This window comes from Schistocerca serialis, chromosome 5 (assembly GCF_023864345.2).
Source record: "Schistocerca serialis cubense isolate TAMUIC-IGC-003099 chromosome 5, iqSchSeri2.2, whole genome shotgun sequence".
Classification (NCBI taxonomy): domain Eukaryota; kingdom Metazoa; phylum Arthropoda; class Insecta; order Orthoptera; family Acrididae; genus Schistocerca; species Schistocerca serialis.
In genome coordinates this window covers 745,086,429-745,111,270 of record NC_064642.1, presented here as the reverse complement: position 1 = coordinate 745,111,270, position 24,842 = coordinate 745,086,429, and the positions used below count along the sequence as shown (strand labels likewise).

The 24,842-nt window shown below is 37.5% G+C and overlaps 1 protein-coding gene across 2 annotated transcripts in view; it reads right to left on the bottom strand.

Annotated features, from left to right (window-relative positions):
* LOC126480834 (peroxisomal acyl-coenzyme A oxidase 3-like) overlaps positions 1–24,842 on the bottom strand; it is a 324,948-nt gene that overhangs the window by 213,454 nt on the left and 86,652 nt on the right. For both annotated transcript variants that reach the window (XM_050104178.1, XM_050104179.1), the window contains exons 2-5: positions 24,327–24,454; positions 23,800–23,940; positions 23,564–23,722; positions 7,942–8,088 (exon numbers count right to left, since the gene is read on the bottom strand). In XM_050104178.1, the coding sequence (XP_049960135.1) occupies positions 7,942–8,088; positions 23,564–23,722; positions 23,800–23,940; positions 24,327–24,329 (450 nt within the window). In that variant the 5' untranslated portion in view covers positions 24,330–24,454. The remainder of the gene's footprint in view (positions 1–7,941; positions 8,089–23,563; positions 23,723–23,799; positions 23,941–24,326; positions 24,455–24,842) is intronic.

Genomic DNA, 24,842 nt, shown 5'->3' with positions numbered 1-24,842 from the left:
CTTAAAAGAACACTCTCTGAGAGGGTTGAAGTGGCAGGAAAGCACAAAATACTTTAAGGCAGCATCAGATATAAATAGTGTGGAGTCATGGTACTTGTTCCAAAAAGCTGTCAAATTTCTCCTCTATATCTGGTTACTTTGGGAATAAGTACAGTGACATGTCCATTTGCACATTGGTAAGCCTTCCTGATGCTGAATTACTTTTCTTTCTCTTCCATGAAAAAAGTCCAGATCTTCTTCTTCTTCTTAACTTGTGTTTAAGTTTTCTCTACCTGACCTACCACAATGTTGTCATTACTTCATGTCTGCTTAATCACCGCTATAAGCTCCTGTCAATAACTAAAGAGAAGGTTCAGTTGAAAGAAGAAATATATGGTTAACTACTAGACAGACTAGAGACTGGTTCCACTTGAAAAGCAAGAATGTATAATCCAGTCAATATGAAAAACTACAACAGAATGTATACATTGTTTACATTTGGTTGCTTCAGCAGTATGGTTTCGCTTGCAAGAATAAAATTGATAATAATCCAACTGATACATAAAAGTACAACTGACTGAATCAGTTATTTCCATTTGGGTGTTTCCATTACTAGGCACAATAGCTCAACCAGTGCTCATAACTATCTATAAATAATATAGAGCTTTTCTTTATATTAGTGCCGTAAGTTTGCTATTGAGTCATTTTCTATCCACACATTTATGTGCCTTTGTGAATTTCTTTCATAAAAAAATGTTATTAGGCTTACGTTAACACAAGTAAGTTCATTTTCCTAATAAAACAAATGTCTACTGGAGCAGCAGTGGTCTACGACATAACCAGATGAGATCATCCACTGCACTTTGTGTGGTAGGAGGTGACAGCTGCAAGAATCTTCTCTCAGTAAAGTCTTCATACTATGAACAAAGGAAAGTATGAATTCTAATAGATTTTGAAAGTGAAATGTCTGATGTATTTATCATCCCATGTTCATTCTCCAGTCATCTACATCTACATCTACACAGATACTCCACAAGGCACCATACAGTATTTGGTGGAGGGTACCATATACCACTGCTAGTCATTCCCTCTCCTGTTCCACTTGCAAATACAGGGAACAACTGTCTGTATGCCTCTATATGAGCCCTAACTTCTTGTATCTTATCTCTGCAGTCCTTACACATAGCTTGTGTTGGCAGCAGTACAATTGTTTGGCAATCAGCTCCAAATGCCGGTTCTCAAAATTTTCTCGACAGTGTGCCTTCAGAAGAACATCGCTTTCCCTCCAGGGATTCCCATATGAGTTCCCAAAGCATTTCTGCAACACTTACATGTTGTTTGAGCCTACCAATAACAAATCTAGTGGCCCACCTCTGAACTGCTTTGATGTCTTCCTTCAGTCTGACATGGTATGGATCCCAAACTGTTGAGCAGTATTGAAGAATATATCACATCAATGTCCTATAAGCAGTCTCCTTTACATGTGAACCACACTTTTCTAAAATTCTTCCAACACACTAAAGTCAACCATTCGCCTTACCTACCACAGTTCTCACATTCTCATTGCATATCATATCACTTTACAATGTTATGCCCAGATATTTAAATGATATTACTGTGTCAAGCAGGACACTACTAATACTGTATCCGAACATTACAGGTTTGTTCTCCTTACCCATCTGCATTAACTTACATTCTTCCACATCTTCCAACAAAAAAATGGCTCTGAGCACTATGGGACTTAACATCTATGGTCATCAGTCCCCTAGAACTTAGAACTACTTAAACCTAACTAACCTAACAACATCACACAACACCCAGTCATCTTCCAACAGCCACTCAACTTCGACACCTAACCGTACTCCACAGCATCATCAGCAAACAACTGCAACTTCGTGTCCACCAAATTATTTATGTATATAGAGAACAATAGTGGTCCTATGGCAGTTCACTGAGGCACTCCTGACGATACCCAAGCCTCTGATGAACACTCACCATTGAGGACAACATACTGGGTTCCATTACTCAAGAAGTCTTTGAGGCACTTGAATTTGTGAACTTATTCCATATGCTCATACCTTTGTTGACAGTCTGCAATAGTGCACCATGTCAAATGCTGTCTGGAAATCTAGAAATATGGAATCAGCCTGTTGCCCTTTATCCACTGTTCACAGTATATCATGTGAGAAAATGGGAAGCCGAGTTTTGCGTGAGTGATGCTTTCTAAAACTGTGCTGATTTGTAGAATAAGCTTCTTATTGTCAAGAAATTTATTATATTCAAACTGAGAATATGCTCAAGCATTCTGCACCAAACTGAAGTTATGGATATTGGTTTGTAATTTTTGTTGGTCTGTTCTCTTTTTCTTCTTGTACAGGGTGAGTCACTAACTATTGCCACCAAGAATAACTCTGAAAGTATGACAGGAGCTGAAAAGTATGTGGAACAAAAGTTACATGGGAAAAAGGGGGCCATAATATGAAGTTTTGTTTTTGCTAGGTGGGGTTGCTTCAGAGATATGAAGGTCAACTTTGTTTTTAAAATGGGATGCTATAGTTTTTTACTTATTTTCTGATAGTGACTATCGAGACAAATCCAATAATGTGTAACAGTATGGCCTTTGAAGGTCAACGAAGGTTACAAAGCTGGAATGAATGTCCATTTACAGAATGTTTTCAAAGTGATGAACATTGGTATCAATGCAGAACTGTAATGGATTGAGTGGTATTCCTTACCAAATTGGCACTTATCAAAGCACATGCTCTGACAATTCTCTCTCGCATATCTTCAGGTGTAGTTCGAACATCTTTATAAACAATATCTTTTATTAATCTCCACAAGACAAAATCCAGTCCAATGATTTAGGAATTGTGTCTGCAACTCATTACTAGCCATCAGCAAAAAATTTGCCTGACTTCCATCTTGTTCATACCACATACTGTATTAGGTATTTCTTCCAATAACACACTTAATGTTTCTTGCATGAATGTGGTGTACTTCCTACCATTAAGATTTCCTTCTATGAAATAGGGGCCTATAATTCTGTCCTCCAGAGCCCCACACCACCCATTCACTGACCACAGTTTTTGGTGTGCAACTTGCCACAGCCAACATGGATTTTCAGTTGCCCAATAATGCATGTTATGCAAATTAACATTTCCTGGTTCTTTAATGTAGCCTCGTTAGTAAATAAAATCAAATTAATAAATGTGTCATCCCTCTGAATCTGCAGTTGAGCCCATCGGCAGAATTCAATGCGATGTATACAATCCGTACCAGTAAATTCTTCATGGAGACTGGTATAGTAAGGATGATATTTATAGCGATGCAGAACACGAACAACACTACTCTCGTTCATGCCACACTTCCTTGCAGTTTGATGCAAACTAAAACAAAGATCTCAAACCATAGTGGCAAGAGTCCAATTTTCTGTTTCCTCATTAGTAAATTTCTGTAGCCCGATATGTTTACGATGTGTTAAAATTCCAGTTGTTCTCAATTTATCATATTGTTGTTGTTGTGGTCTTCAGTCCTGAGACTGGTTTGATGAAGCTCTCCGTGCTACTCTATCCTGTGCAAGCTCCTTCATCTCCCATCTGCAACATACATCCTTCTGAATCTGCTTAGTGTATTCATCTCTTGGTCTCCCTCTATGATTTTTACCCTCCATGCTGCCCTCCAATACTAAATTGGTGATCCCTTGATGCCTCAGAACATGTCCTACCAACCGATCCCTTCTTCTAGTCAAGTTGTGCCACAAAGTCCTCTTCTCCCCAGTTCTATTCAATACCTCTCCTCATTAGTTATATGATCTACCCATCTAATCTTCAGCATTCTTCTGTAGCACCACATTCCAAAAGCTTCTATTCTCTTATTGTCTAAGCTATTTATCATCCATGTTTCATTTCCATACAAATGTGATCAGGAACGACTTCCTGACACATAAATCTATACTCGACATTAACAAATTTCTCTTCTTCAGAAACACTTTCTATGCCACTGCCAGGATACATTTTATATCCTCTTTACTTCGACCATCATCAGTTATTTTGCTCCCCAAATAGCAAAACTGCTTTAAGTGTCTCATTTCCTAATCTAATTCCCTCAGCATCACCCGACTTAATTCGACTACATTCCATTATCCTCATTTTGCTTCTGTTGATGTTCATCTTATATTCTCCTTTCAAGACACTGTCCATTCCATTCAACTGCTCTTCCAAGTCCTTTGCTGTCTCTGACAGAATTACAATGACATCGGCGAGCCTCAAAGTTTTTATTTCTTCTCCCAGGATTTTAATACCTACTCAAAATTTTTCTTTTGTTTCCTTTTACTGCTTGCTCAATATACAGATTGAATAACATCATGGGCAGGCTACAACCCTGTCTCACTCCCTTGCCAATCACTGCTTCCCTTTCATGTCCCTCGACTCTTATAACTGCCATCTGGTTTCTGTACAAATTGTAAATAGCCTTTCGCTCCCTGTATTTTACCCCTGCCACATTCAGAATTTGAAATAGAGTATTCCGGTCAACATTGTCAAAAGCTTTCTCTAAGTCTACAAATGTTAGAAACCTAGGTTTGCCTTTCCTTAATCTAGCTTCTAAGATAAGTCGTAGGGTCAGTATTGCCTTACTTGTTCCAATATTTCTACAGAATCCAAACTGATTTTCCCCAAGGTCAGCTTCTACCAGTTTTTCCATTCGTCTGTAAATAATTCGTGTTAGTATTTTGCAGCCATGACTTATTAAACTGATAGTTCGGTACTTTTTACATCTGTTAACACCTGCTTTCTTTGGGATTTGAATTATTATATTGTTCTTGAAGTCTGAGGGTATTTCACCTGTCTCATACATCTTGCTCATCAGATGGTAGAGTTTTGTCAGGACTGGCTCTCCCAAGGCTGTCAGTAGTTCTAATGGAATGTTGTCTACTCCTGGGGCCTTGTTTTCACTTAGGTCTTTCAGTGCTCTGTCAAACTCTTCACACAGTATCATATCTCCCTCTTCATCTTCATCTACATCATCTTCCATTTCCATAATATTGTCCTCAAGTACATCACCCTTGTTCAGGCCCTCTATATACTCCTTCCACCTTTCTGCTTTACCTTCTTTGCTTAGAACTGGGTTTCCATCTGAGCTCTTGATATTCATGCCAGTGGTTCTCTTTTCTCCAAAGGTCTCTTTAATTTTCCTGTAGGCAGTATCTATCTTACCCCTAGTGAGATAACCCTCTACATCCTTCCATTTGTCCTCTAGCCATCCCTGCTTAGCCGTTTCGCTCTTCCTGTTGGTCTCATTTTTGAGACATTTGTATTCCTTTTTGCCTGTTTCATTTACGGCAATTTTATATTTTCTCCTTTCATCAATTAAATTCAATATTTCTACTGTTACCCAAGGATTTCTACTAGCCCTCATCTTTTTACCTACTTGATCCTCTGCTGCCTTCACTACTTCATCCCTCAAAGCTACCCATTCATCTTCTACTGTATTACTTTCCCCCATTCCTGTCAATTGTTCCCTTATGCTCTCCCTGAAACTCTGTACAACCTCTGGTTTAGTCAGTTTATTCAGGTCCCATCTCCTTAAATTCCCACCTTTTTGCAGTTTCTTCAGTTTTAATCTACAGTTCATAACCAATAGATTGTGGTCAGAGTCCACATCTGCCCCTGGAAATGTCTTACAATTTAAAACCTGATTCCTAAATCTCTGTCTTACCATTATATAATCTATCTGATACCTTCTAGTATCTCCAGGCTTCTTCCATGTACACAACCTTCTTTTATGATTCTTGAACCAAGTGTTAGCTATGATTAAGTTATGCTCTGTGCAAAATTCTACCAGGCGGCTTCCTCTTTCATTTCTTACCCCAGTACATATTCACCTAATATGTTTCCTTCTCTTCCTTTGCCTACTATCAAATTCCAGTCACTCATGACTATTAAATTTTTGTCTCCCTTCACTTTCTGAATAATTTCTTTTATCTCATCATACATTTCATCAATTTCTTTGTCATCTGAAGAGCTAGTTGGCATATAAACTTGTACTACTGTAGTAGGCGTCAGCTTCGTGTCTATCTTGGCCACAATAATGTGTTCACTAAGCTTGCCTGCACTCATATCTTTTTATTCATTATTAAACCTACACCTGCATTACCCCTATTTGATTTTGTATTTATAACCTTGTATTCACCTGACCAAAAGTCTTGTTCCTCCTGCCACTGAACTTCACTAATTCCCACTATATCTAACTTTAACCTATCCATTTCCCTTTTAAAATTTTCTAACCTACCTGCCTGATTAAGGGATCTGACATTCCACGCTCTGATCCATAGAACGCCAGTTTTCTTTCTCCTTTACCATACACATATTTAAATGTATGACATGTAGGGCGAGTACGTTGTGCATATCTTTCAGCATTTAAGTCTCTAGCTCTCTCTGTAGTTCATTGGCATTCTCCATAAATGAGAAGCATATCGACTTGTTTTTCAAAGGTATACATCATTCACATTTGCTTGATTCAACAATACTAGTCTTACCACTCCTATTAGTATTGTATTGCGAAAGCATTGAATGGTGTTTATGTGTCAATGGCATGTTAGATGGATATGCCGTATTTGGTGAATACTTACGATTTGCACGATATATGAGAGAGAATTGTCAGAGCATATGCTTTGATAAGCACTGAAGTGATAAGGAATACCACTAAATCCCTGATAAGAAGATTGCAGTACTGCATTGATACCAATGGTCATCACTTCGAACACCTTCTGTAAATGCACGTTCATGCTACCTTTTTGACCTTCGCTGACCTTCAAAGACCTTACTGTTACACATCACTGGATTCGTCTTGATAGCCATTATCAGAAAATAAGTACCAAACTATACCATCCCATTCAAAAAAACAAAGTTGACCTTCATATCTCTGACGTGACCCCATCTAGCAAAAAAAACCAATGTCATATTATAGCCCCCGTTGTCCCATGCAACACTTGTCCAACACACTTTTCAGCTACTATCGTGCTTTCAGAGTTATTCTAGGTGGCAATAGTTAGTGACTCACCCTGTATAGGGGAGTCACCTGTGCTTTTTTCCAATTGCTTGGGACTTTGTGCTGGGTAACAGAGTTACGATCAATGCAAGCTAAGTGAGGGGTCAAAGCTGTAGAGTATTCTTTGTAAAACCAAATTGGAATTCCATCTGGACCTGGTGATTTATTTGCTCTCAAATCTTTCAGTTGTTTCTCTATGCCAGGGATGCTTATTATTATGTCATCCATATGGGAGTCTGTCCAATGGTGAAATGATGGTATTTTTGTATGATTCTCCTGTGTTAGTCATTATCCTACAGTAATAAAAAATCAATGTAAAAATATGTTTTTGAACTTGTGTAAAGACTGCCAGAAAAAGCTAGTTATGTGCTGTTTATTTTCACACCGATTACCACAGTAATTTCTAAATGTGACTATTTGGATATTGGTAATCTGTAACGTCTGGTTTTCATTTTCACACTGGTTGAAACTTCACTTCATAATCACTAATTTTTATAAGTATATATGAACATTGTTTCCCTCTGGCTAGTTGAATTGAAACAACACATTCTGAGAATTAATAACCTCAAACCAACAGTAGATTTAACATATATGCTTGTATTTAGCACAGTTATTCAAAGAGTGCAGAAGTCACGTGAAAAGTTAACTAGGCCTTTACATACAACAAGTTTCTCAAAATGCTAAATACTCTCTCTGAAATTTTGTCACTGTGACAATTTTAGCCAATCATTTTAAAGTAACAAATGACTTAGTAATAACATTAAACAGTTTTCTGACCAATGTACAATCTAGTTTCTTTCTTCTTAGCTTCGATAATGTCTCCTGTCATAATTCTAACTAACATTTGAAATAAAAAAACAATAAATTATCACAATTTACACATAAGGAACTGTTTTTTCCCAAAACAGTACATACCTTCCCGGCTTCACAGTCTTCAATAAACTGATAGTGTCTCGAAGTACCCATCGATCGAATACCATTTGCAAACATAACAAAATTCACACAAATTGTTGAAGGAAATGATGCGTCGTATTGAAATGTTGCAGACAGAAGTGCAAATGGCTAAAACAATAATAAGATACAATCAGTACTAAGTATTATATTGCTAGTAAAGTACACTTACATGTATAATATTTAGTTAGTAAAATTCCCTATGCCCTTAATTTTTTAGATATAAAATGATATTGCACAGAATCATTTTAATATGCTATCCTCATTGTTGATTATTTTTGATGATAATTCTGCTTATCTGACATCAGTCACATGGAATTTTACTTCTACGAACACCTGCAACAAAAATATATGAACCAGCAGCTACTAACCTTTAGATGTACAGTGAAACTAAATTGCTGCACTTCGTACAACTTCTTACTGTAGTTTCAGACACAAGACATGCTCGGTCCTTTTCAATAGGGTGTATTATAATTAACGGCATAAACAACACAGATGAAAGTACACAATGCTAGAAGCAAAAGAGTTTCAGTTAAGATGGGCTCTAAAATGCCTACCTTTAGATATAGGAACATTTGTTCATCTTCAGTTCTGAGAAACAAATGTCTTGTACTGCAAGCTCTTCATTTTCCATAATTTGGGAGCAGATACTATGGTCAAAACAAGAAAAAATGTCCAGTAAATGTGGGCTTTAAAGTGCATATCTTAAGAGCTATGAGCACTTGTTCCATAGAAGAGACGTGTTGCTCAGTAGCGCAGATGAAGTAGTACTCATAGTTCTGAAGTTACATGCTTTGGAGCCTGTGTTCGCTAAGATATTTTTGCTTCCAGTGTTGTGTATTTTCAACTGCATGTGTTTACACAACTGACTATGACACACCCTGTATACCTCACAACATTTTCCCTGGTGTTGATGGCTGTCTCAGTGATTTCCTGCTTTGTATCTAAGTATATACCAACCACATGACAAATTGCTAGTTATCATACTTCAACTGTTGCTATTGTTTCCAAACAAAATTCTACTACATCCACAGCATTTGCATTCATGCCAAATGTATCTTTTCGAATGATAATCAATTCAGTAAAGGCATAGTTGTCTGTATTACTGACTCCATTTCTTTCAGCTCACAAACTAACTTCCTGTGTCACTTCATTTAGTTCCACTTTAATTGATCCTTCTCAAAAACAGTAAAGAAATGTCCCTTTCACCATATATAGTGCACCAAACAGATTCTGCATTATACCTCTGATTTTCTGTAGTGATAATTTTAAAACAAGACCTTTTTACCCCTACTCATCCAGATTAGTTTTCTGATTGTTCTACCAGTTTCTACAACATCCTGGCTCAAACATAAGTTCCTAGACAGTTCACATATGTGCTGCATGGCTAAAATTCCTTCGACTGTCCCTGAAGTAGTATTGGTTCTATGCACCCTCCAAACAGGATATCTTCCAAATACCTTACTGTAAAGGTTAGATTAGATTAGATTAGAGGTACTTTTCGTTGCAATTGATCCATAGTGAGAAGATCCTGTAGGATGTGGAACATATAAGAACACAATAATAAACAATAAATATTTACAAAATAAGAACACATATGCTAATGTACCTTCCACATACCCCAAATGAAATTGCCAACGTAAATGGATAGATAAAAATTCTACTCACCAAGTGACAGCAGGGGAAAACACACACACACACACACACACACACACGCACACAAAAGGATTTAACTTTTACAAGCTTTCAGAGCCTGTGGGTCCTTCTTTCGGCAGAAGAGTTGAATGGGAAAGAAGAGGGGTAAAGGAAAAGGACTGGAGAGGTTTAGGGAAAGAGATATAGTTCAGAAAAGTCACCCAGAACCCCAGGTCAGGGGAGCCTTACCAGACGGGATGAAAAGGAAAGCAGTACGATGGTCACTTGATTTTCATAGAGGCAATTATGTCGACTGGGTAGGATAATTCCGATTCATCAATGCAAATAAGTAGTTCATTAATTTTACTTCTCAGCGTGTGAATATTTTGATGCACTAAAGATAATCAGCTTCTCACATTGACTGAGATGAAACTGAGGAGGGGGGGAATATAATTTCTGCAGATTGGAGAAAATTTTTTAACTAACAGCTGTGTTTGCTGATCCAATATGCCAGAATTATGCTGTTTAGTTTCTTCTTTCTGAACCTCAAGGTTTGTTTCAGTTCTGACCACACTTAGAACTTGACTTCTTTCTGTCCTATATATCCTACAAAAGTTGCTGCTCCAACACTTGTATGTTATTTTTCCCATTCATGGCAGTGACGCCGCCCCCCCCCCCCCCCCCCCCCCCTCTTAAATTTCTGGCAATTAGCCCAGCCAGTTTACTCTTTCCTTTCCTGCTGAGGTGTAGGCCATATCTAGCATAAGCTCACCTATTGAGAGAATCTGTTGCTACACTTTCCTGCACATCCTTAGCTTCCCCACACACTTCATTCGACACGATGTTGAACCTAGCTTTGAAACTGTCCACCCATCCTGTGGATGCCTTAAACTCACCAATTCCAAGCTCTTTAGTGACTTTCAGAGCCTCACTCTGCAACATGGGTCTAGATAAAGGTAAGCTTTTTGCCCATGCACTTAAGAACCATTCCCGCACTATTTCGTTAATTTCTTCATTTCCAGTCTTCTTTGCCTTTCGTTTTATCTGCCCTTTCAACCCTTTCATCCATTTATCCTGAATCTTATCCTTGTTTCTTAAGGTCTCATAAATTTGTGTTTTACCACATTTGAAATGCAACATAATTTCACGCACAGAGAGTTTGTCTTTCTCACTTGCCTTGATTACATTAATCTTTTCGTTAAGTGTTAATGACACATATCGTTTGTTTGACATCATGTTACTGTATCTCTTAAAATACTCCTTGTCAATGGAAACTGGCAGAAAATAATAACCTTGCTGGGTAAAACCATTGTTTAACGGAACAATACCCACCTCTTTCACTGCACACATTGCAGCAAAGTGTTGGTAGATGTGCAACAATGTTCCTGTATGCACCAGTGTGCATCAATAATGAGGAAAATGAGGAAGCCAACAAATAGAGTGCTGCCGAATGAACTGTTTCCTTTGACGTACTGTACCAACAACAAGCATACCTTATTCATTGTTGCACAGAGTGGCACGGTTTTAGGTCCACACCATGCCACTTAACTGTGCCACTTAACAGAGGCGTTAAAAGTAACATCCTTGTAGAGTCATGAATAAATAATGAACTGTAATACAGTAATACTGTATAGGCTCTTTTCCACATTATACAATGAATTATTAAGTAAGATCTAAGATTTGCTTTCTGTTTCTGCATTAGGCACGTTCCACTTTATACAAAAGATCAGCATATAAAAGTGCACTGAGCATCAGGACTGAAATACTTGTATGGTTTGGGCAGATTTCCGAATTATACACATGCTGATTTGAGCACGTTTTACTGTAATACAAATATAAAAATCTGTCCAATGGTTGCAGCAGAGCTCGTATAAAATATGGCTGCTTTCACAGGCAGCCTGGCTTTTGATGGGGTAAGATAAGCCTGTGATAGGATTGCAATAGGAAGTGCTGGGTGAGTGGACAGGGCAGCTCTTGCACCTGGGTCTTCCACGGGGATCTGATCCTGTGGCAAGGGGTTGGAATTGGGAATGGCATAGGGAAGGACTAGGACGTTGTGGAGGTGGGTGGGCAATGTAATAATGCTTTAGGAGGGCTGGGATGTCACTTCAGGCCATGATGATAGGTAATCAAAGCCCTGATGAACTATGTAGTTCAACTGTTCCAGTCAAGGTAGGTATTGGGTGATGAAGGTGGCACTATTTTGTAGCTGGCTCTTGGGGGGTGGTGGGAGGATTGGGGGTGGTGGGGGGAAATGCCACAGGAAATCTGTTTGCAGACACGTCCTGGGGGATAGTGCCTGTCTGTGAAGGCCTTAGTGAGACCTTCAGCATACTGGGAAAAGGAGTTTTTGTCACTGCGAATACACAGCCCCAGGTGGCCAGGCTGTATGGGAGGGGTTTTCTGGTGTGGAAGGGATTACAGTCGTTGAAATGCAAGTACTATTGGTGGTTAGTGGGTTGAATGTGGACAGAGGTGTGGATGGAGCCATCAGAGAGGAGGAGGTCAGTGTCTAGGAAGGTGGCATGCTGGATTGAGGAGGAGCAGGTGAAGCAGATGGCAGAGAAGGCACTGAGGTTGTGAAGGAATGAGGATAGGGTGTCTCAGTCCTGAGTCCAGATCATGAAGATATCATCAATGAACCTGAACCATACTAAGCATTCAGGGTTTTGGGAGGCTAGGAAGGTTTCCTCCACAGAGCCCATAAACAGGTTGGCATAGGAGGGTGCCATGCGAATGCCCATTGCTGTGCTACGGATTTGTTTGTATACCTTCCCTTCAAAGGAGAAGTAGTTTTCCCCACTTCACTCCAGACTGCTAATCATATGACAGTTGCATTCCAGTCAGACCTGCCAGTGGTGGCGTTACGGGTGTATGCAATGTACTTGCTTGTATGAATGTGTGCATGCTTTCTTTGCTGAAGGAAGCTTTGGCTGAAAGCTATAACATGTAACAGTCTTTTCATTTTTGTCTTCTTCCACAATCTGACATCCATTCACACTGTCATCTACTTTATCAAGGACATTATTCATTACTTGGAGGCACTCCTCTTCAACATCACCAAGGAAATCAAAATTCACATCAATAACTTTCTGCTGCCTAAAACCATTCACACTAGTGTCACATTTACTCAGTTTCACTTACATGATCCTGACTAAACTCACCAATCTCAATTAATGGAACTTCATTTTCACTACTACTAATCATCAATTACTTACTTTCTCCCTTGTTACGAGTTTTCTGCTCCATATTTATTTTTCCAACATTTTCATTCACTTTCTGCACAAATTCTTCATGGGAGGATTGGGGGTGTGGGGGGAAATGTCACAGGAAATCTGTTTGCAGACAGGGTCTGGAGGATAGTGTCTGTCTGTGAAGGCCTTAGTGAGACCTTCAGCATACTGGGAAAAGTTCTTGTCACTGCAAATACACTGTCCCAGGTAGCCAGGCTGTATTTCAATATCCTTGCCTGTACCAATAATTATATCTACATTCTCTGTAATGACCTCCACCTTTTCAATACCAACAGAATCAATTTGCTTTGCTTTGAATATCATTTCTTTACTGCATATATAATCATTTTAACTGTCACCTGAACTACTGTTAGCATCATTTCCTTCAAAAGCTTGGTTAATCAGCTGTTCTCTATCCTCACTATTTAAGCATACAGAAAGACACTTAAATTTCTTTGTTTTTTTCAATCATTTATAGTTTTTCATGCCACACTGATATTGCTTCTTATAAAATTATGTACATCAAATAGCTGGAACACACTCCACCTCCTCAAGACTATCCATTATTATGCAAACCTCTTTTGGTACTATAGCATTCTCATTACTGGAAATATTTTTACTCACAAGAACCAGTTCCCAGTGGTGGGATCAACTTTTTGAAACCATCTATATCAGTGCCGCACAAACACAGAAAACCGCACGCGCGCAAAGCGAGGTGCAGCGAGTGCCTGCACAGTGCATCAGTTCAACTCGGCATACTTCACCTCAACTCGGCTTGCTAGATGAGGCCGATGCTGTGCGCTGCTGAATGCGCTGCCAGACAGCTTAGTCAACAATGGAATACATAAGTGCAAGACAATTACCGGAATAATGGAACCATCTGCTCCAAAAAAAGGGAAAATTGCCGAAAGTCAATTTAAACCGGAATGGGAACTCTCCTACTTTTTTGTGTGTTGTGACGATAAAGCCAAATGTCTAATCTGTGGTACACTAATTACGTGTGTCAGAAAATCGTCTATTGAAAGGCACTACAGCAAATTGCATTCAGGAAAGAATAGTGATATAACAGGGGATGCCAGAGAGGAAGAATTACAGAAGTTGAAAACTCTTGCAGAAGAGAATTCTGTATCTACAAACGAGGTTTTTTTTGCAAGTACTTTAGCATGTATGTTTTGGTTAAAGGTCATGCAAAATGAAATAACATTTGTTTAGATTCCTTGGTTTTCGTTTTCGCATCGGAGAATCGACGACATTGTTAAGAATTTGCATGAACAACTGGCAGTCAAAATTGAAAACTTCTTAGTGTACTCTATCGCACTTGATGAGTCCACGGATATTAACGACACGGCTCAGTTAGCAATATTTTTGTGTGGCATGGACGATGACCTACATGTAATGGAGCAAAATTGAAAACTTCCTAGCGTACTCCATCGCACTTGATGAGTCCACGGATATTAACGACACAGCTCAGTTAGCAATATTTTTGTGTGACATGGACGATGACCTACATGTAACGGAAGAGCTCCTGGATATGATTTTGTTGAAGGAAACTGTTACAGGGGCGGACATTTTAGCCACTGTTGAAATGGTAGCTGAAGGAATAGGACTCTCTTGGGAAAAGCTGTTTTCCGTAACCACAGACAAGGCACCAGTAATGTGCGGTAAAGCAAAAGGGTTTATTGGCCTACTGCAGAAAAACTTAACATGCTGAATTTACCTTCCGTTCATTGTTTTGCACACCAAGAGGCTCTTTGTGGGAAAGTTATCAGTCTTCAAGATGTGATGAAGGTAGTGGTGCGTATCGTGAACTACATTTGTTCTCATGGACTCACTCATCATCAATTCAAAGAATTTTTGATTTCCTTTGAAGAGGAGTATCCAGATGTTCCCTACCAAGCTGAGGTGCGCTGGCTGAGAAAAGGGAAAGTGACTTCCCGAATTTTTCGACTACGTGACACTGTGGCTCAGTTTTTGGAGAGCAAAGGACGTCCGGAGCCACTTTCTCATGACCCTGAATGGGTAGCTGATTTAGGATTTTTAGCAGACATTATGACTCTCCTAAATGATTTAAGTCTGAAACTCCAAAACGATAACAATCTCATCAACAACATGATCAGCAAAATAAACTCTTTCCAGTATAAACTGAAGCTCCTCAAAAACAACCTTTCAGGCAAAAATACGCACCACTTTCCTGAGATATAAATTGTAGCTTTATTAAAACAGTCTGATTTTTATAACCACTCTAATCAAAATGGTACTATGTTTTTGTTTGATAGCATCTGTGCAGGAAGGAGCACACTTCGAAAAATATGTCGAGGTGCTACAATCTCTTGAAAATGCGTTTAATGACTGATTCCAGGTAATGTGCCGGTATATGACATACAGTTAAATAAAGGAGATTGCATTACATATGCAAGTATAACATTACATTAAAACCAATAGTACACATTACATGTTTATTAAAATCTATCGCATTTTAGTACTTCAAAACAACGGCTTACATTACTTTCATTTATTAACATTGGCTTTGTTATTGTTTCAGGCAATTACCTACCTGCAGCCAATTCTCGATGTTTTTGTGAAACCTTTTTCGATGGATATTGAAAGTGCGCCTTCAGATTTAAATTTCAAACTAATTGATTTGCAAAGCGATTTTCACCGAAAGGATGTGTTTTACAATACAAAGGTTTGCGCCAATTCTACCAGAATTTGCCGAAAGAAGAATTTCCCAAGTTACACAGAGAAACAGTGAAGATTATTTCTATGTTTGGTTCCACTTGTGTATGTGAAAGGTTTTTTTCTGTTTTGTCTTGTACAAAAACTAGATTGCGTGTGAGTATTTCTAATTGTAATTTAAAAAATTCTCTCAGAATTGTTGTCAGCCAATCTCTTGTTCCAGATCTTAGTAGCACAATTGCAAATAAAATAAAGAGCACATAGGAAGAAACCAAATTTAAAATTGTTACCATTGCAATTATTATACAGATCTCTTTTGTACTGGTACACCAAACTAAGCTCTCCATCTAGTGTACATTAGTATTTGGCAGTGACGAAGACAACAGGGTAAAAATTTTGAAACAGGTCAAGACAGGCGGCGCGAGCGACACAAGCTAAGGAAGTGAGAGGCAGCGCTATTGTGCAAAGCCGAGGAGTGGGGGGTCTGCACCGTCGTCAACATAGCACAGCCATCTTCTGCACTCTGCACTGTGCGATGCACAGGTGCATGCACCTTGTGCGGCCCTGATCTATATGGTGGTATGGGGTAAGGTCCCAGGTATCATACCATGCAGCCATTCCCCCTGGTGCACCCTCATTTGTCAGTAACTGACGAAGAAAAATTTCAGAATTTCAAATCCTCTACAGCTTTAAAAATAGAAATGTTATATAGACTGGTTGTTTAGTGTGATGGTTAATGTACAGTCCTCACATGCAAAAGGTTGTCAGTTTATATCTCATCAAGTGCTTTAAAATTTTTAATTTTTTTAATTTTTATTGAAATAGCTTTGATCATTACTTTAATTCAATTAATTGGTTGGATATAATTTTTTTATTTGTAATCCTTTGCCACATTGTTTTCATCATTCTATTAACTTTTTCATTTGCTCTCATTTTTTCTCCTTGTCATTCATTTTCCATTTGAAATCTTTGTTCACATGATTTTAATTATTTTTATGTATTAACTTTGATTTTATGCCTCCCATTTTATCATTTATATTTTCATTCCTGTTCTTGTACTCACTATTTCTACTCTTCTTTCTGCTGGAATCATGTTTTACTTCTAATACTTTCTTTCCTTTAAATCATCGTCTATGTTATTCTGTCCATAGTGCAATAAGAATTTGTGCTTAAATGTTTATATGACAATTACCATCCAATATATATATATATATATATATATATATATATATATATATATATATATATATATATATATATATATATATATATATATATATATATATATATATATATATATATTGTACCAAAAAATACATTTTTGACACAACTTCACCACTATCAGTCAATATAATTAGATTACTTTATCTTCTGTTTTTTAACTGTTAGATCATCATTTTCAAATGTCTAAATATTATAATAGATAATTAAAAATAATTAAATTTATATTCACAAATATTCCAAATGGAAAAAGAATGACAGTAAGAAAAAAGAGTAACTGAAAAGGATAATACAGTGATTAAAATGACACGACTAAGGAATAGAAATGAAAACATTACATTTAAACCAATTAACTGAATAAAAAAAATTCAAAGAGCATGACAAGGTTTGATTACAACCTTTTATGTGTAAGATTGCAGTTCAACAACTATTACACTACTCAACCAATCCATATAACACTTCTATTTTAAGAGCTGTAGAGCATCTTGTGAAATTTTGAAATTTTTTTGTCAATTACTCACAAACGAGGGCCCACCAGGGTGAATGGCTGCAGGGTGTGATACTTGGGACCCTAACCCACATCACTGTATAGACAGTTTCAAAAAGGTCATCCCACCCCTTAGGACCACCCCTTGTCAGCACATGGAATGATCTATGTACTTCACTTCCTTTACTAATGCTATGACAAAGCACAATTATTTACATCTGGCTCTTTACTGTGTTTTGCCCATGTGTGAGCCCCAATTGCATCCAAAATTACCATAATTTCTGACAATGTTGACTCTTGAGTTTCTTCTACCACTTCTGTTTCCATCTGGACCATTTGCGACCCAGTTATTCCTTGGTTTACCATTACCTCACCAAGAATCTACCCTATTCATCCTGTTTACATGGTAATCCCTCCTTGAATCATACTATCCACAAAGTTTCTTCCACCATCTTCTACTTTGCACCTTCCTCAAATAATCTGAAACATGATTTATATTACTACTATGAGCATGCAAAAGTACCAGTAATTCTCTAACAACCTGTGGAAGCTTATTTCCCAGTCCCATAATTATCAATTTGCTACCCAGTTCCTTGTCCAAATATTTTAGTTTGTTAATTAAGAACTGACAAAATCTTTAATGTAACAATAGAAATAATCAATTTTTGAAAATATATCAATGAATATCAAAAATATATCATCTTCTTTCACAAGGAGGAGCTATGAGCTCCAAAAGCTGGCAAATTTCAATACCTTTTTGTAAGTGTGTTCTCCTACCACCTGGTGAGTAGATTTTTTTGACAAAACCTTTGGTAGCAGCTCTTACTATGATCAACCTCTAACCTCCCCAAAATTCACTTAAAATTCTTTGTTGTTCACCTATAGACCAACCTTCATTTGAAAATAATTTCTTAAGCTCCTCTCATAAACTACACGTTTCTGAAACTTCAGCTGCCCCACTGTAAGCATCAGATTTCAAAAATCCTCTTACAAAAGACTTTTTTCTTTACCACCCCAATTTTCTGATAAATCACTGAATTCTCTAACAAAATCAAGAGAGTGCATTTCACCATGGTTCAAAACTATAAAATTTCTTACAACTAACAAATGAAATTCCATCAGTTTCTGTAAAAGCACTGTATTTACTTTGCTGACTTTCCTTTCAGTTTCAATAACCTTAGAATATACAATTTTGTTGAACTTTCCATCTTCTTTTCAATGATAGCTACACATTTACTTTCTCTTTCTTTTTCCACTGTCTCTGTTTTAATTTGGTCAATTTGACTTTCAAGTTCCTCCCTATTATCAGAACAAAATTTCTTTGATACTTGTAAATTACTATCACATGAACTTGCAATCGATTCCATTCTCTTTTCATGTAGTTTCCAAAATCTATTTTTTTCAGCTGTACAAACACTGCTAATGTTATTCAATTTTGCCTCTGTGTCTTATACTACTTCTTTTAAGTTATTCTCAAGGCCAATTTTTACAGTTTCTAGCCTCCTATCCAAGCTCACAAGATTAATTGCATTAATGTTCTTCACAGATTCTTTCCTTTCAACCTTTAAACTACTAATTCCTTTCCTAACATGACAACTACTTGTGTCTATTTTTGAATTTACACTATTAATGTCATTTTATATGTTGCTTCTCATTTCTTTAAAATTTGTTTCCTGTTGTTTCATGAACAGTATCAATATTGAACTCATATCCCCATTTCTCAACTACTCTTACATTTCCCAATTTTCATCACACAGTTCTTGCCCAATGTTATCTTGTTCCACTGCTTCGGAACTATTCGCTTCTTCATCCACACTACAGTGAGCAGGCGGTGAAGCCCTAGACATTTCATCCAAAATGTGGCTGTCATCAAGTTTGTGATACAAAGTTCATTCTAGCCCTGACCTAAACCCATTGTCATCTTCAGGTACATTTTTAATTACTACTTTCTGTTCATCTACCAAGTGAAATTCCTACATTCTTCCCCTAAGTACACAGTTTTCCTAATGTCCTTTAACAATGTTTACTCCCTGTCCATTACCACCTAACACACTGTCTTTACTCTCAGTGTCACACATTTTTATGAGTAGTTGCTGACAATCAAACACAATGTCAATTTACCGTAATAATTTCCACCACCAGCTGAGGCTGCTATTGCATTGTCTGCTAATCACATTGTACAAATTTCCAAATTGTCTCACCTCCCTATTTACATACGGTCTCCCTCTAGCCGATTGGCTGCTATACTCTGCAATGTGATGTCAGTTGGATCTGCATGATGACTTGCTGCTGTCTAAGATGGAGTTGATGTTGATAATCTCAGGCAGTACTGCATTCACCCTGGCCATATCACTCTCATAATGGCAGCCTCTTCTGTCCATTGCATTTCGCTTTACTACTGTACCATTGCAATGTGTTCCTCAACATTAAGGCATCAAATATAACTTACCGTATTACCTGCACAGTTATCTCCAGTAGTAGTGACTTCATTGAAACTGGCTGAAAATTTGGTGGTGGTAATAATCTATTGTCAGTAATGTAGTCCACTACAAAAATTGAAGTTCAAACATTTACTTGTACTTAAATACTGAATGAGCTACTGTTTATGGCCAGTCCATGTCTCACCTACTATAATCATGGTACAGATAAACAGATGCCATGTACCATACTGTCACCAAGTTGTAGTCCAAGCATACTAACTTAATATAGATGTACAATCATTACTGTTCACATGTGGCAAACAAATAATTAACACAGTTGCTGGATAAAACTCTTTAAACACTGTCCATTAAATCTAATAGCCATATGAATGTAAAAACAATGTGCACAGTAAATATCTTTCAGATGTAACACTGTTCATAGCTTGACATTATTGTTACAGTTCACATTAGTCATTACTTGAAAGGTTAACACATTACACGAGAATAACTTCATATTCACAGTATAACTGATAATTTAAAACAGTTAAAAATAATTGAATAAAATCCTGGGCACAAAATTTAGATAAAATGTGGTACATTTCATGACTTGTAATCTGTACTAAATCTTCTGCAGGATGTTGTCCCATATTTTCAGACATGGATCTTAATTCACTTCAAAACTCACCACAGACTGAACTAAGATTACTTCCAACATGTTTCTTTTGTAAGTTTACAATATCTGAAACTGAAGTTGTCAATTGTTGTTTTCCTGATTTGCACAAAATACAGTTAAAAGATTTACATTTCTGAGTAACTGAATAATGAATGGGGATATGTTTAAATATACGGTACTTTCAGATACAGTTATAATTTCTATCTAATTATGCTGGTTAGTTTGGCCAAATGTGCGATTCTATTTCAGTGCCTAGCAATGTTTTATCTAAGAATGTTAATTACTTCAAAATTAAATGAGATTAGGTGTCCCTAACTTATTTTCATTGCCAACTGAATGAATATTTTATTTATTTTTTCCACTTTTTTTACGTACTTTATCAGGAAGTTAGTAACTGTGTTTACAACTGCGTATGAGCAATGATAATGAAATATGAAATTAGCTTTGTTTTCTGACAAACTAACTTGTTCATCACATTCTTAGTAATGAAAAGAAAGTAACATATAACAAAGTTAATTTGAATTGACCATGGGTCATTATTTGAGATTTTTAGGTACTGTGTAAATTGTATAGAAATGACAATATAAAAGATACAAAATTTGCAGAAAGAAAATAATTTTGAGGGGAGAAATACACAACAGATGGAAGTAATCCACCTGTTTTGTCACAAGGTCAAGAGGCTATAGCGATAACATGCAATAACATCTAGTCAACATAACCTGCAGCACAATGACATGACCTCCGTGTAACTTAATATGAACAGTATGAGCTTGTTTAGCAGTGGTTTTAGAAGTGATTCTGTCAACCTGGGCTATCTTCTCCATCAGCTACGTGAGCACAGTTCACCATCCAGCAATAAGTCTCTCTCTCAGGCTTCGCAAATCAGTTGGTGTGTACGTTTACATCAGTGACAAGAAGAATCTCCCAATGCTTTGACTAACCACTGTATAAAAATTCACACAGTGCCTGACTTTTAGAAATGATAAGGGTGAGGTCACACTGTCCAACATTCCTCCAGAAGCTCAACACCTTCGCCCCTACTCACTTCACCCAGTCACCTCCATTGATGTTGATCTCTAACTCGAGAACAGCTACATCGGTAGTGCCTCTTGATTTGAGACTACTGACCACTGACAATACCTCAAATTTGACATTTTCCATCCATTCCACATTGAGAAATCCCTTCTGTACAACCTAGCCACTCTCTATCATCACATTTGTAGTGATGAGCAGTCCCTCTACAAACATCCTGAGGTCTTCACAGATGGAAATTAACCTGGTAACCTTGTATAGAAACAGGTTTCTCATGCCTTGTCTCCCCAGTCACCTAAGAGTCATCTATACTCCCCCTCCCCACAAATTCCCACCGACCGGCCAGAAAAGTAGACCCCCACCCCCTGTGGTTTAGTACCACCCAGGACTAAACCAACTAAATCACATTCTCCACCAAAGATTCGAATACTTTCTGTTATTTCCTGAAATGAGAAATATCCTCACACTATCTCCACCATCAGGGTGGTTTCTGCCACCCACCCTGCCTAAGCAACATCCTTGTCTGCCCCTACTCCACCCTTGCTTCTATGCCCTTCCCCAAGACCTAGATGTAAGATCTGTCCCACTCATCCTCCCACTACCACCTATTCCAGGCCTGTCACAAGCATTTCCTATCATGGTGACCCCAGCAGAGGCAGGGCCAACTGTGAAAGCAGCTATATAATCTACCAATGTAGTTGCAATCATTGTGCCACATTTGACACACACATGATCAATAACAAGCTGTCTGTCTGCATGAATGGTCCCTACTAAACAATAGCTAAGAGACTGCTGGACCACCCAGTTGCTGAGCACACCATCCAACATGATGTGTTTGAGATCAATGACTGTTTTATAGCCTGTGCCATCTGGATCTTTTCCACCAACACCAGCTTCTCTGAATTCCATATGTGGAAACTCTCCCTGCAACATATCTTATGATCCCGTAACCCCTCTGACATCAACCTTCACTAATCCAAGTCCTCCACCTGCCTACCTCCTTCCTATCCCACCAGCAAACCTGCACAGTCCTCTCTGAGGTGAGTAGCAAACTAACGTATTAATGAAATAGACTCAACATATAGATAAACTAATTAAGCTCAGTTAAGTATGTTTTGCTCTTAGAAACATCTGAGGTTTCTGTTGCCACAAATTTCCAAAATATGCTTTTACGAATGGTTACTTCTGCACAGTTAAAAGTCAGGCATTGTTGTGAGCACCTTTGTAATTATGTAACTGGCAACAGATAATCTACAAGCACACATTTGGCCCTTTAATGCAGCTAATGGTAATTGAAGGCTCTCTTGCATCAGGAGAATATAACAAATAAAGAAAATGTGAATAGGTGTGCTGCCATAAACTTTTAATGAACATTACTGTCATTCTATAAAAAACTGAAACTTGAGTTTTGAAAATAATGTCTTTGATGTAATGTATAAAGAAGCAACCAGATATTATTCTGTTCTTATTTCTTCAGTTAATCAAAGACAACCATAAACAGGGAATTTATCACTCACTTAAGAACACATAGCACAGGTCACAGCTGCAAATGTCTTTGCATTTGTGAAAGAAACAATGTATATCTATGTATAGGCTTAACAAGAGTATGAATTGCTATGAACTGCTACTCACTACACACAGGAGACAGTGAGTAGCAGTCAGGCACATTCAAAAGCAGACTAAGCAATCAGACACCGTCCTCTTTCAGAATTAGACACACACACACACACACACACACACACACACACACACACGTGTTCATACATGCACAACTCACACACACATGCCACTGTAGTTTCCATGTTTCCATCCGCATTTCATATTTGATTTTTCATTGTATGCAGTATTATGGTGGATGAAATACATGGTTTGATGAGGGATTTGCACTCGTACTATGTGAACAGCTTTTGTATCAAAATATGAATTCGCACATTACTTTCAATCTTAATGCCTATTTTAGGCTATAAAAATCAGAATTTCCATTCTGTCTTTCCACAAGTACTAATATGAAATTGGGTCATGTGTAATTCACATAATTTTTTTTTTTTTTTTTCAGAATTTTACTGATGTTTAAGTATGAAGCTAGAGACAGAATTTCCCTCTAATCTGCATAGAAATGTAATACTGATAACCTTGCTATATGCATGAGGTTCAGAAGAATTCAAGATACTTACTTACAAATAACAATGTAATTTGCCAGATATGTTACCTTGTGAAGATTTCCAAATACGTCCTCAGCTGATAACATATGGAGCTTTCTAAAACTATACTCTCTCTTCATAACCAGGGTCCGTTGTTCTTCTAAACTTAATGAATTATCTGAATGGTGAAATTCTGGGTTCTCCTCAATTAGCTTCCATATTTTCATCTGTAGTTACAAGAGCACTAAGTTTTAAATGAGTGTGTAAATATTTTAAAATCACAGTAAGAAATTATGCTTGGCACCTTATAATCCAACATTTCAGGCGTTTCTAACAGTAGCTTCATAGATTTCCAGTCAAAAGAAGATGCCTTTCGGTATTTGTCAAGTGGGCCTGGAGGGAAATCAGGCAACAACTGTACTTCCATTCCAACTTCTTGTGAATCCTGAAAGTAAAACAAACAAATCTTTCCTTAAACCTACTACTCACTTAACAGAAAATGGTTGTCAGACTTCCTTAGCTTGAACAGCAGACATAAGTGGAACAATATTAGGAATATAAGTTTTGTAACTAGAATTCCCATCTTAAAAAAGTTATGCTTTACCTGGGCAGTTTTCTAAAGCTAGGTTCCTTTTAGTGCACACAACAAAATTAAATTACAATGAAGAAACCATCAGAACTGCATAATTTCCATTTGCCCATGAAGATCGGGAGATTACTTCAAAAATATGGTATAAAAATTTATATTGATCCCTCCACAGAAATTAAAAGGTATATTATCTTGTGTGGAAGATAATCTACAACTCCCAAAACCAGACATATATCACATACCATGTGAATGTGGCACTTCAAATGTCAGACAGACTATAAGAACTGTTGAACAAAGATGCACAGAACCCAAGTGTTACACCCAAACTCAAGGAGCCAAGTACATCAGCTGTCACAGAACACAGTCTCACCTGCAAGCATAAAATGAAGTATAAAATTGCATGTGTCATAGTGCAGGAAACAAATTAATGGGACAGTACATTAAAGAAGGCAATCAAGGTTAGAGTATGAAATGTTATCAGGGGTATTAAATGGTTTAGTGAGGGCTGTTGAGATGTAAGGTAGCTATCATTTTCAAGATGCGGGTATGTAAGACTTCATTTTTAGTTCTCGCATAGCATATCACATTTTTCTTTGATGAATGTAGTTGTATCAGCCTAATTCAGTTTTGACACAGTTCATTACTCTATAATAAATGTACAGACCCATGTAAAAGAAAACACTTTTACCTAACAATTCATTCCAATTAAGCATTTCCAAAGTTTTATTAAAAAATTCATAAATGTATAGAGGTATGAC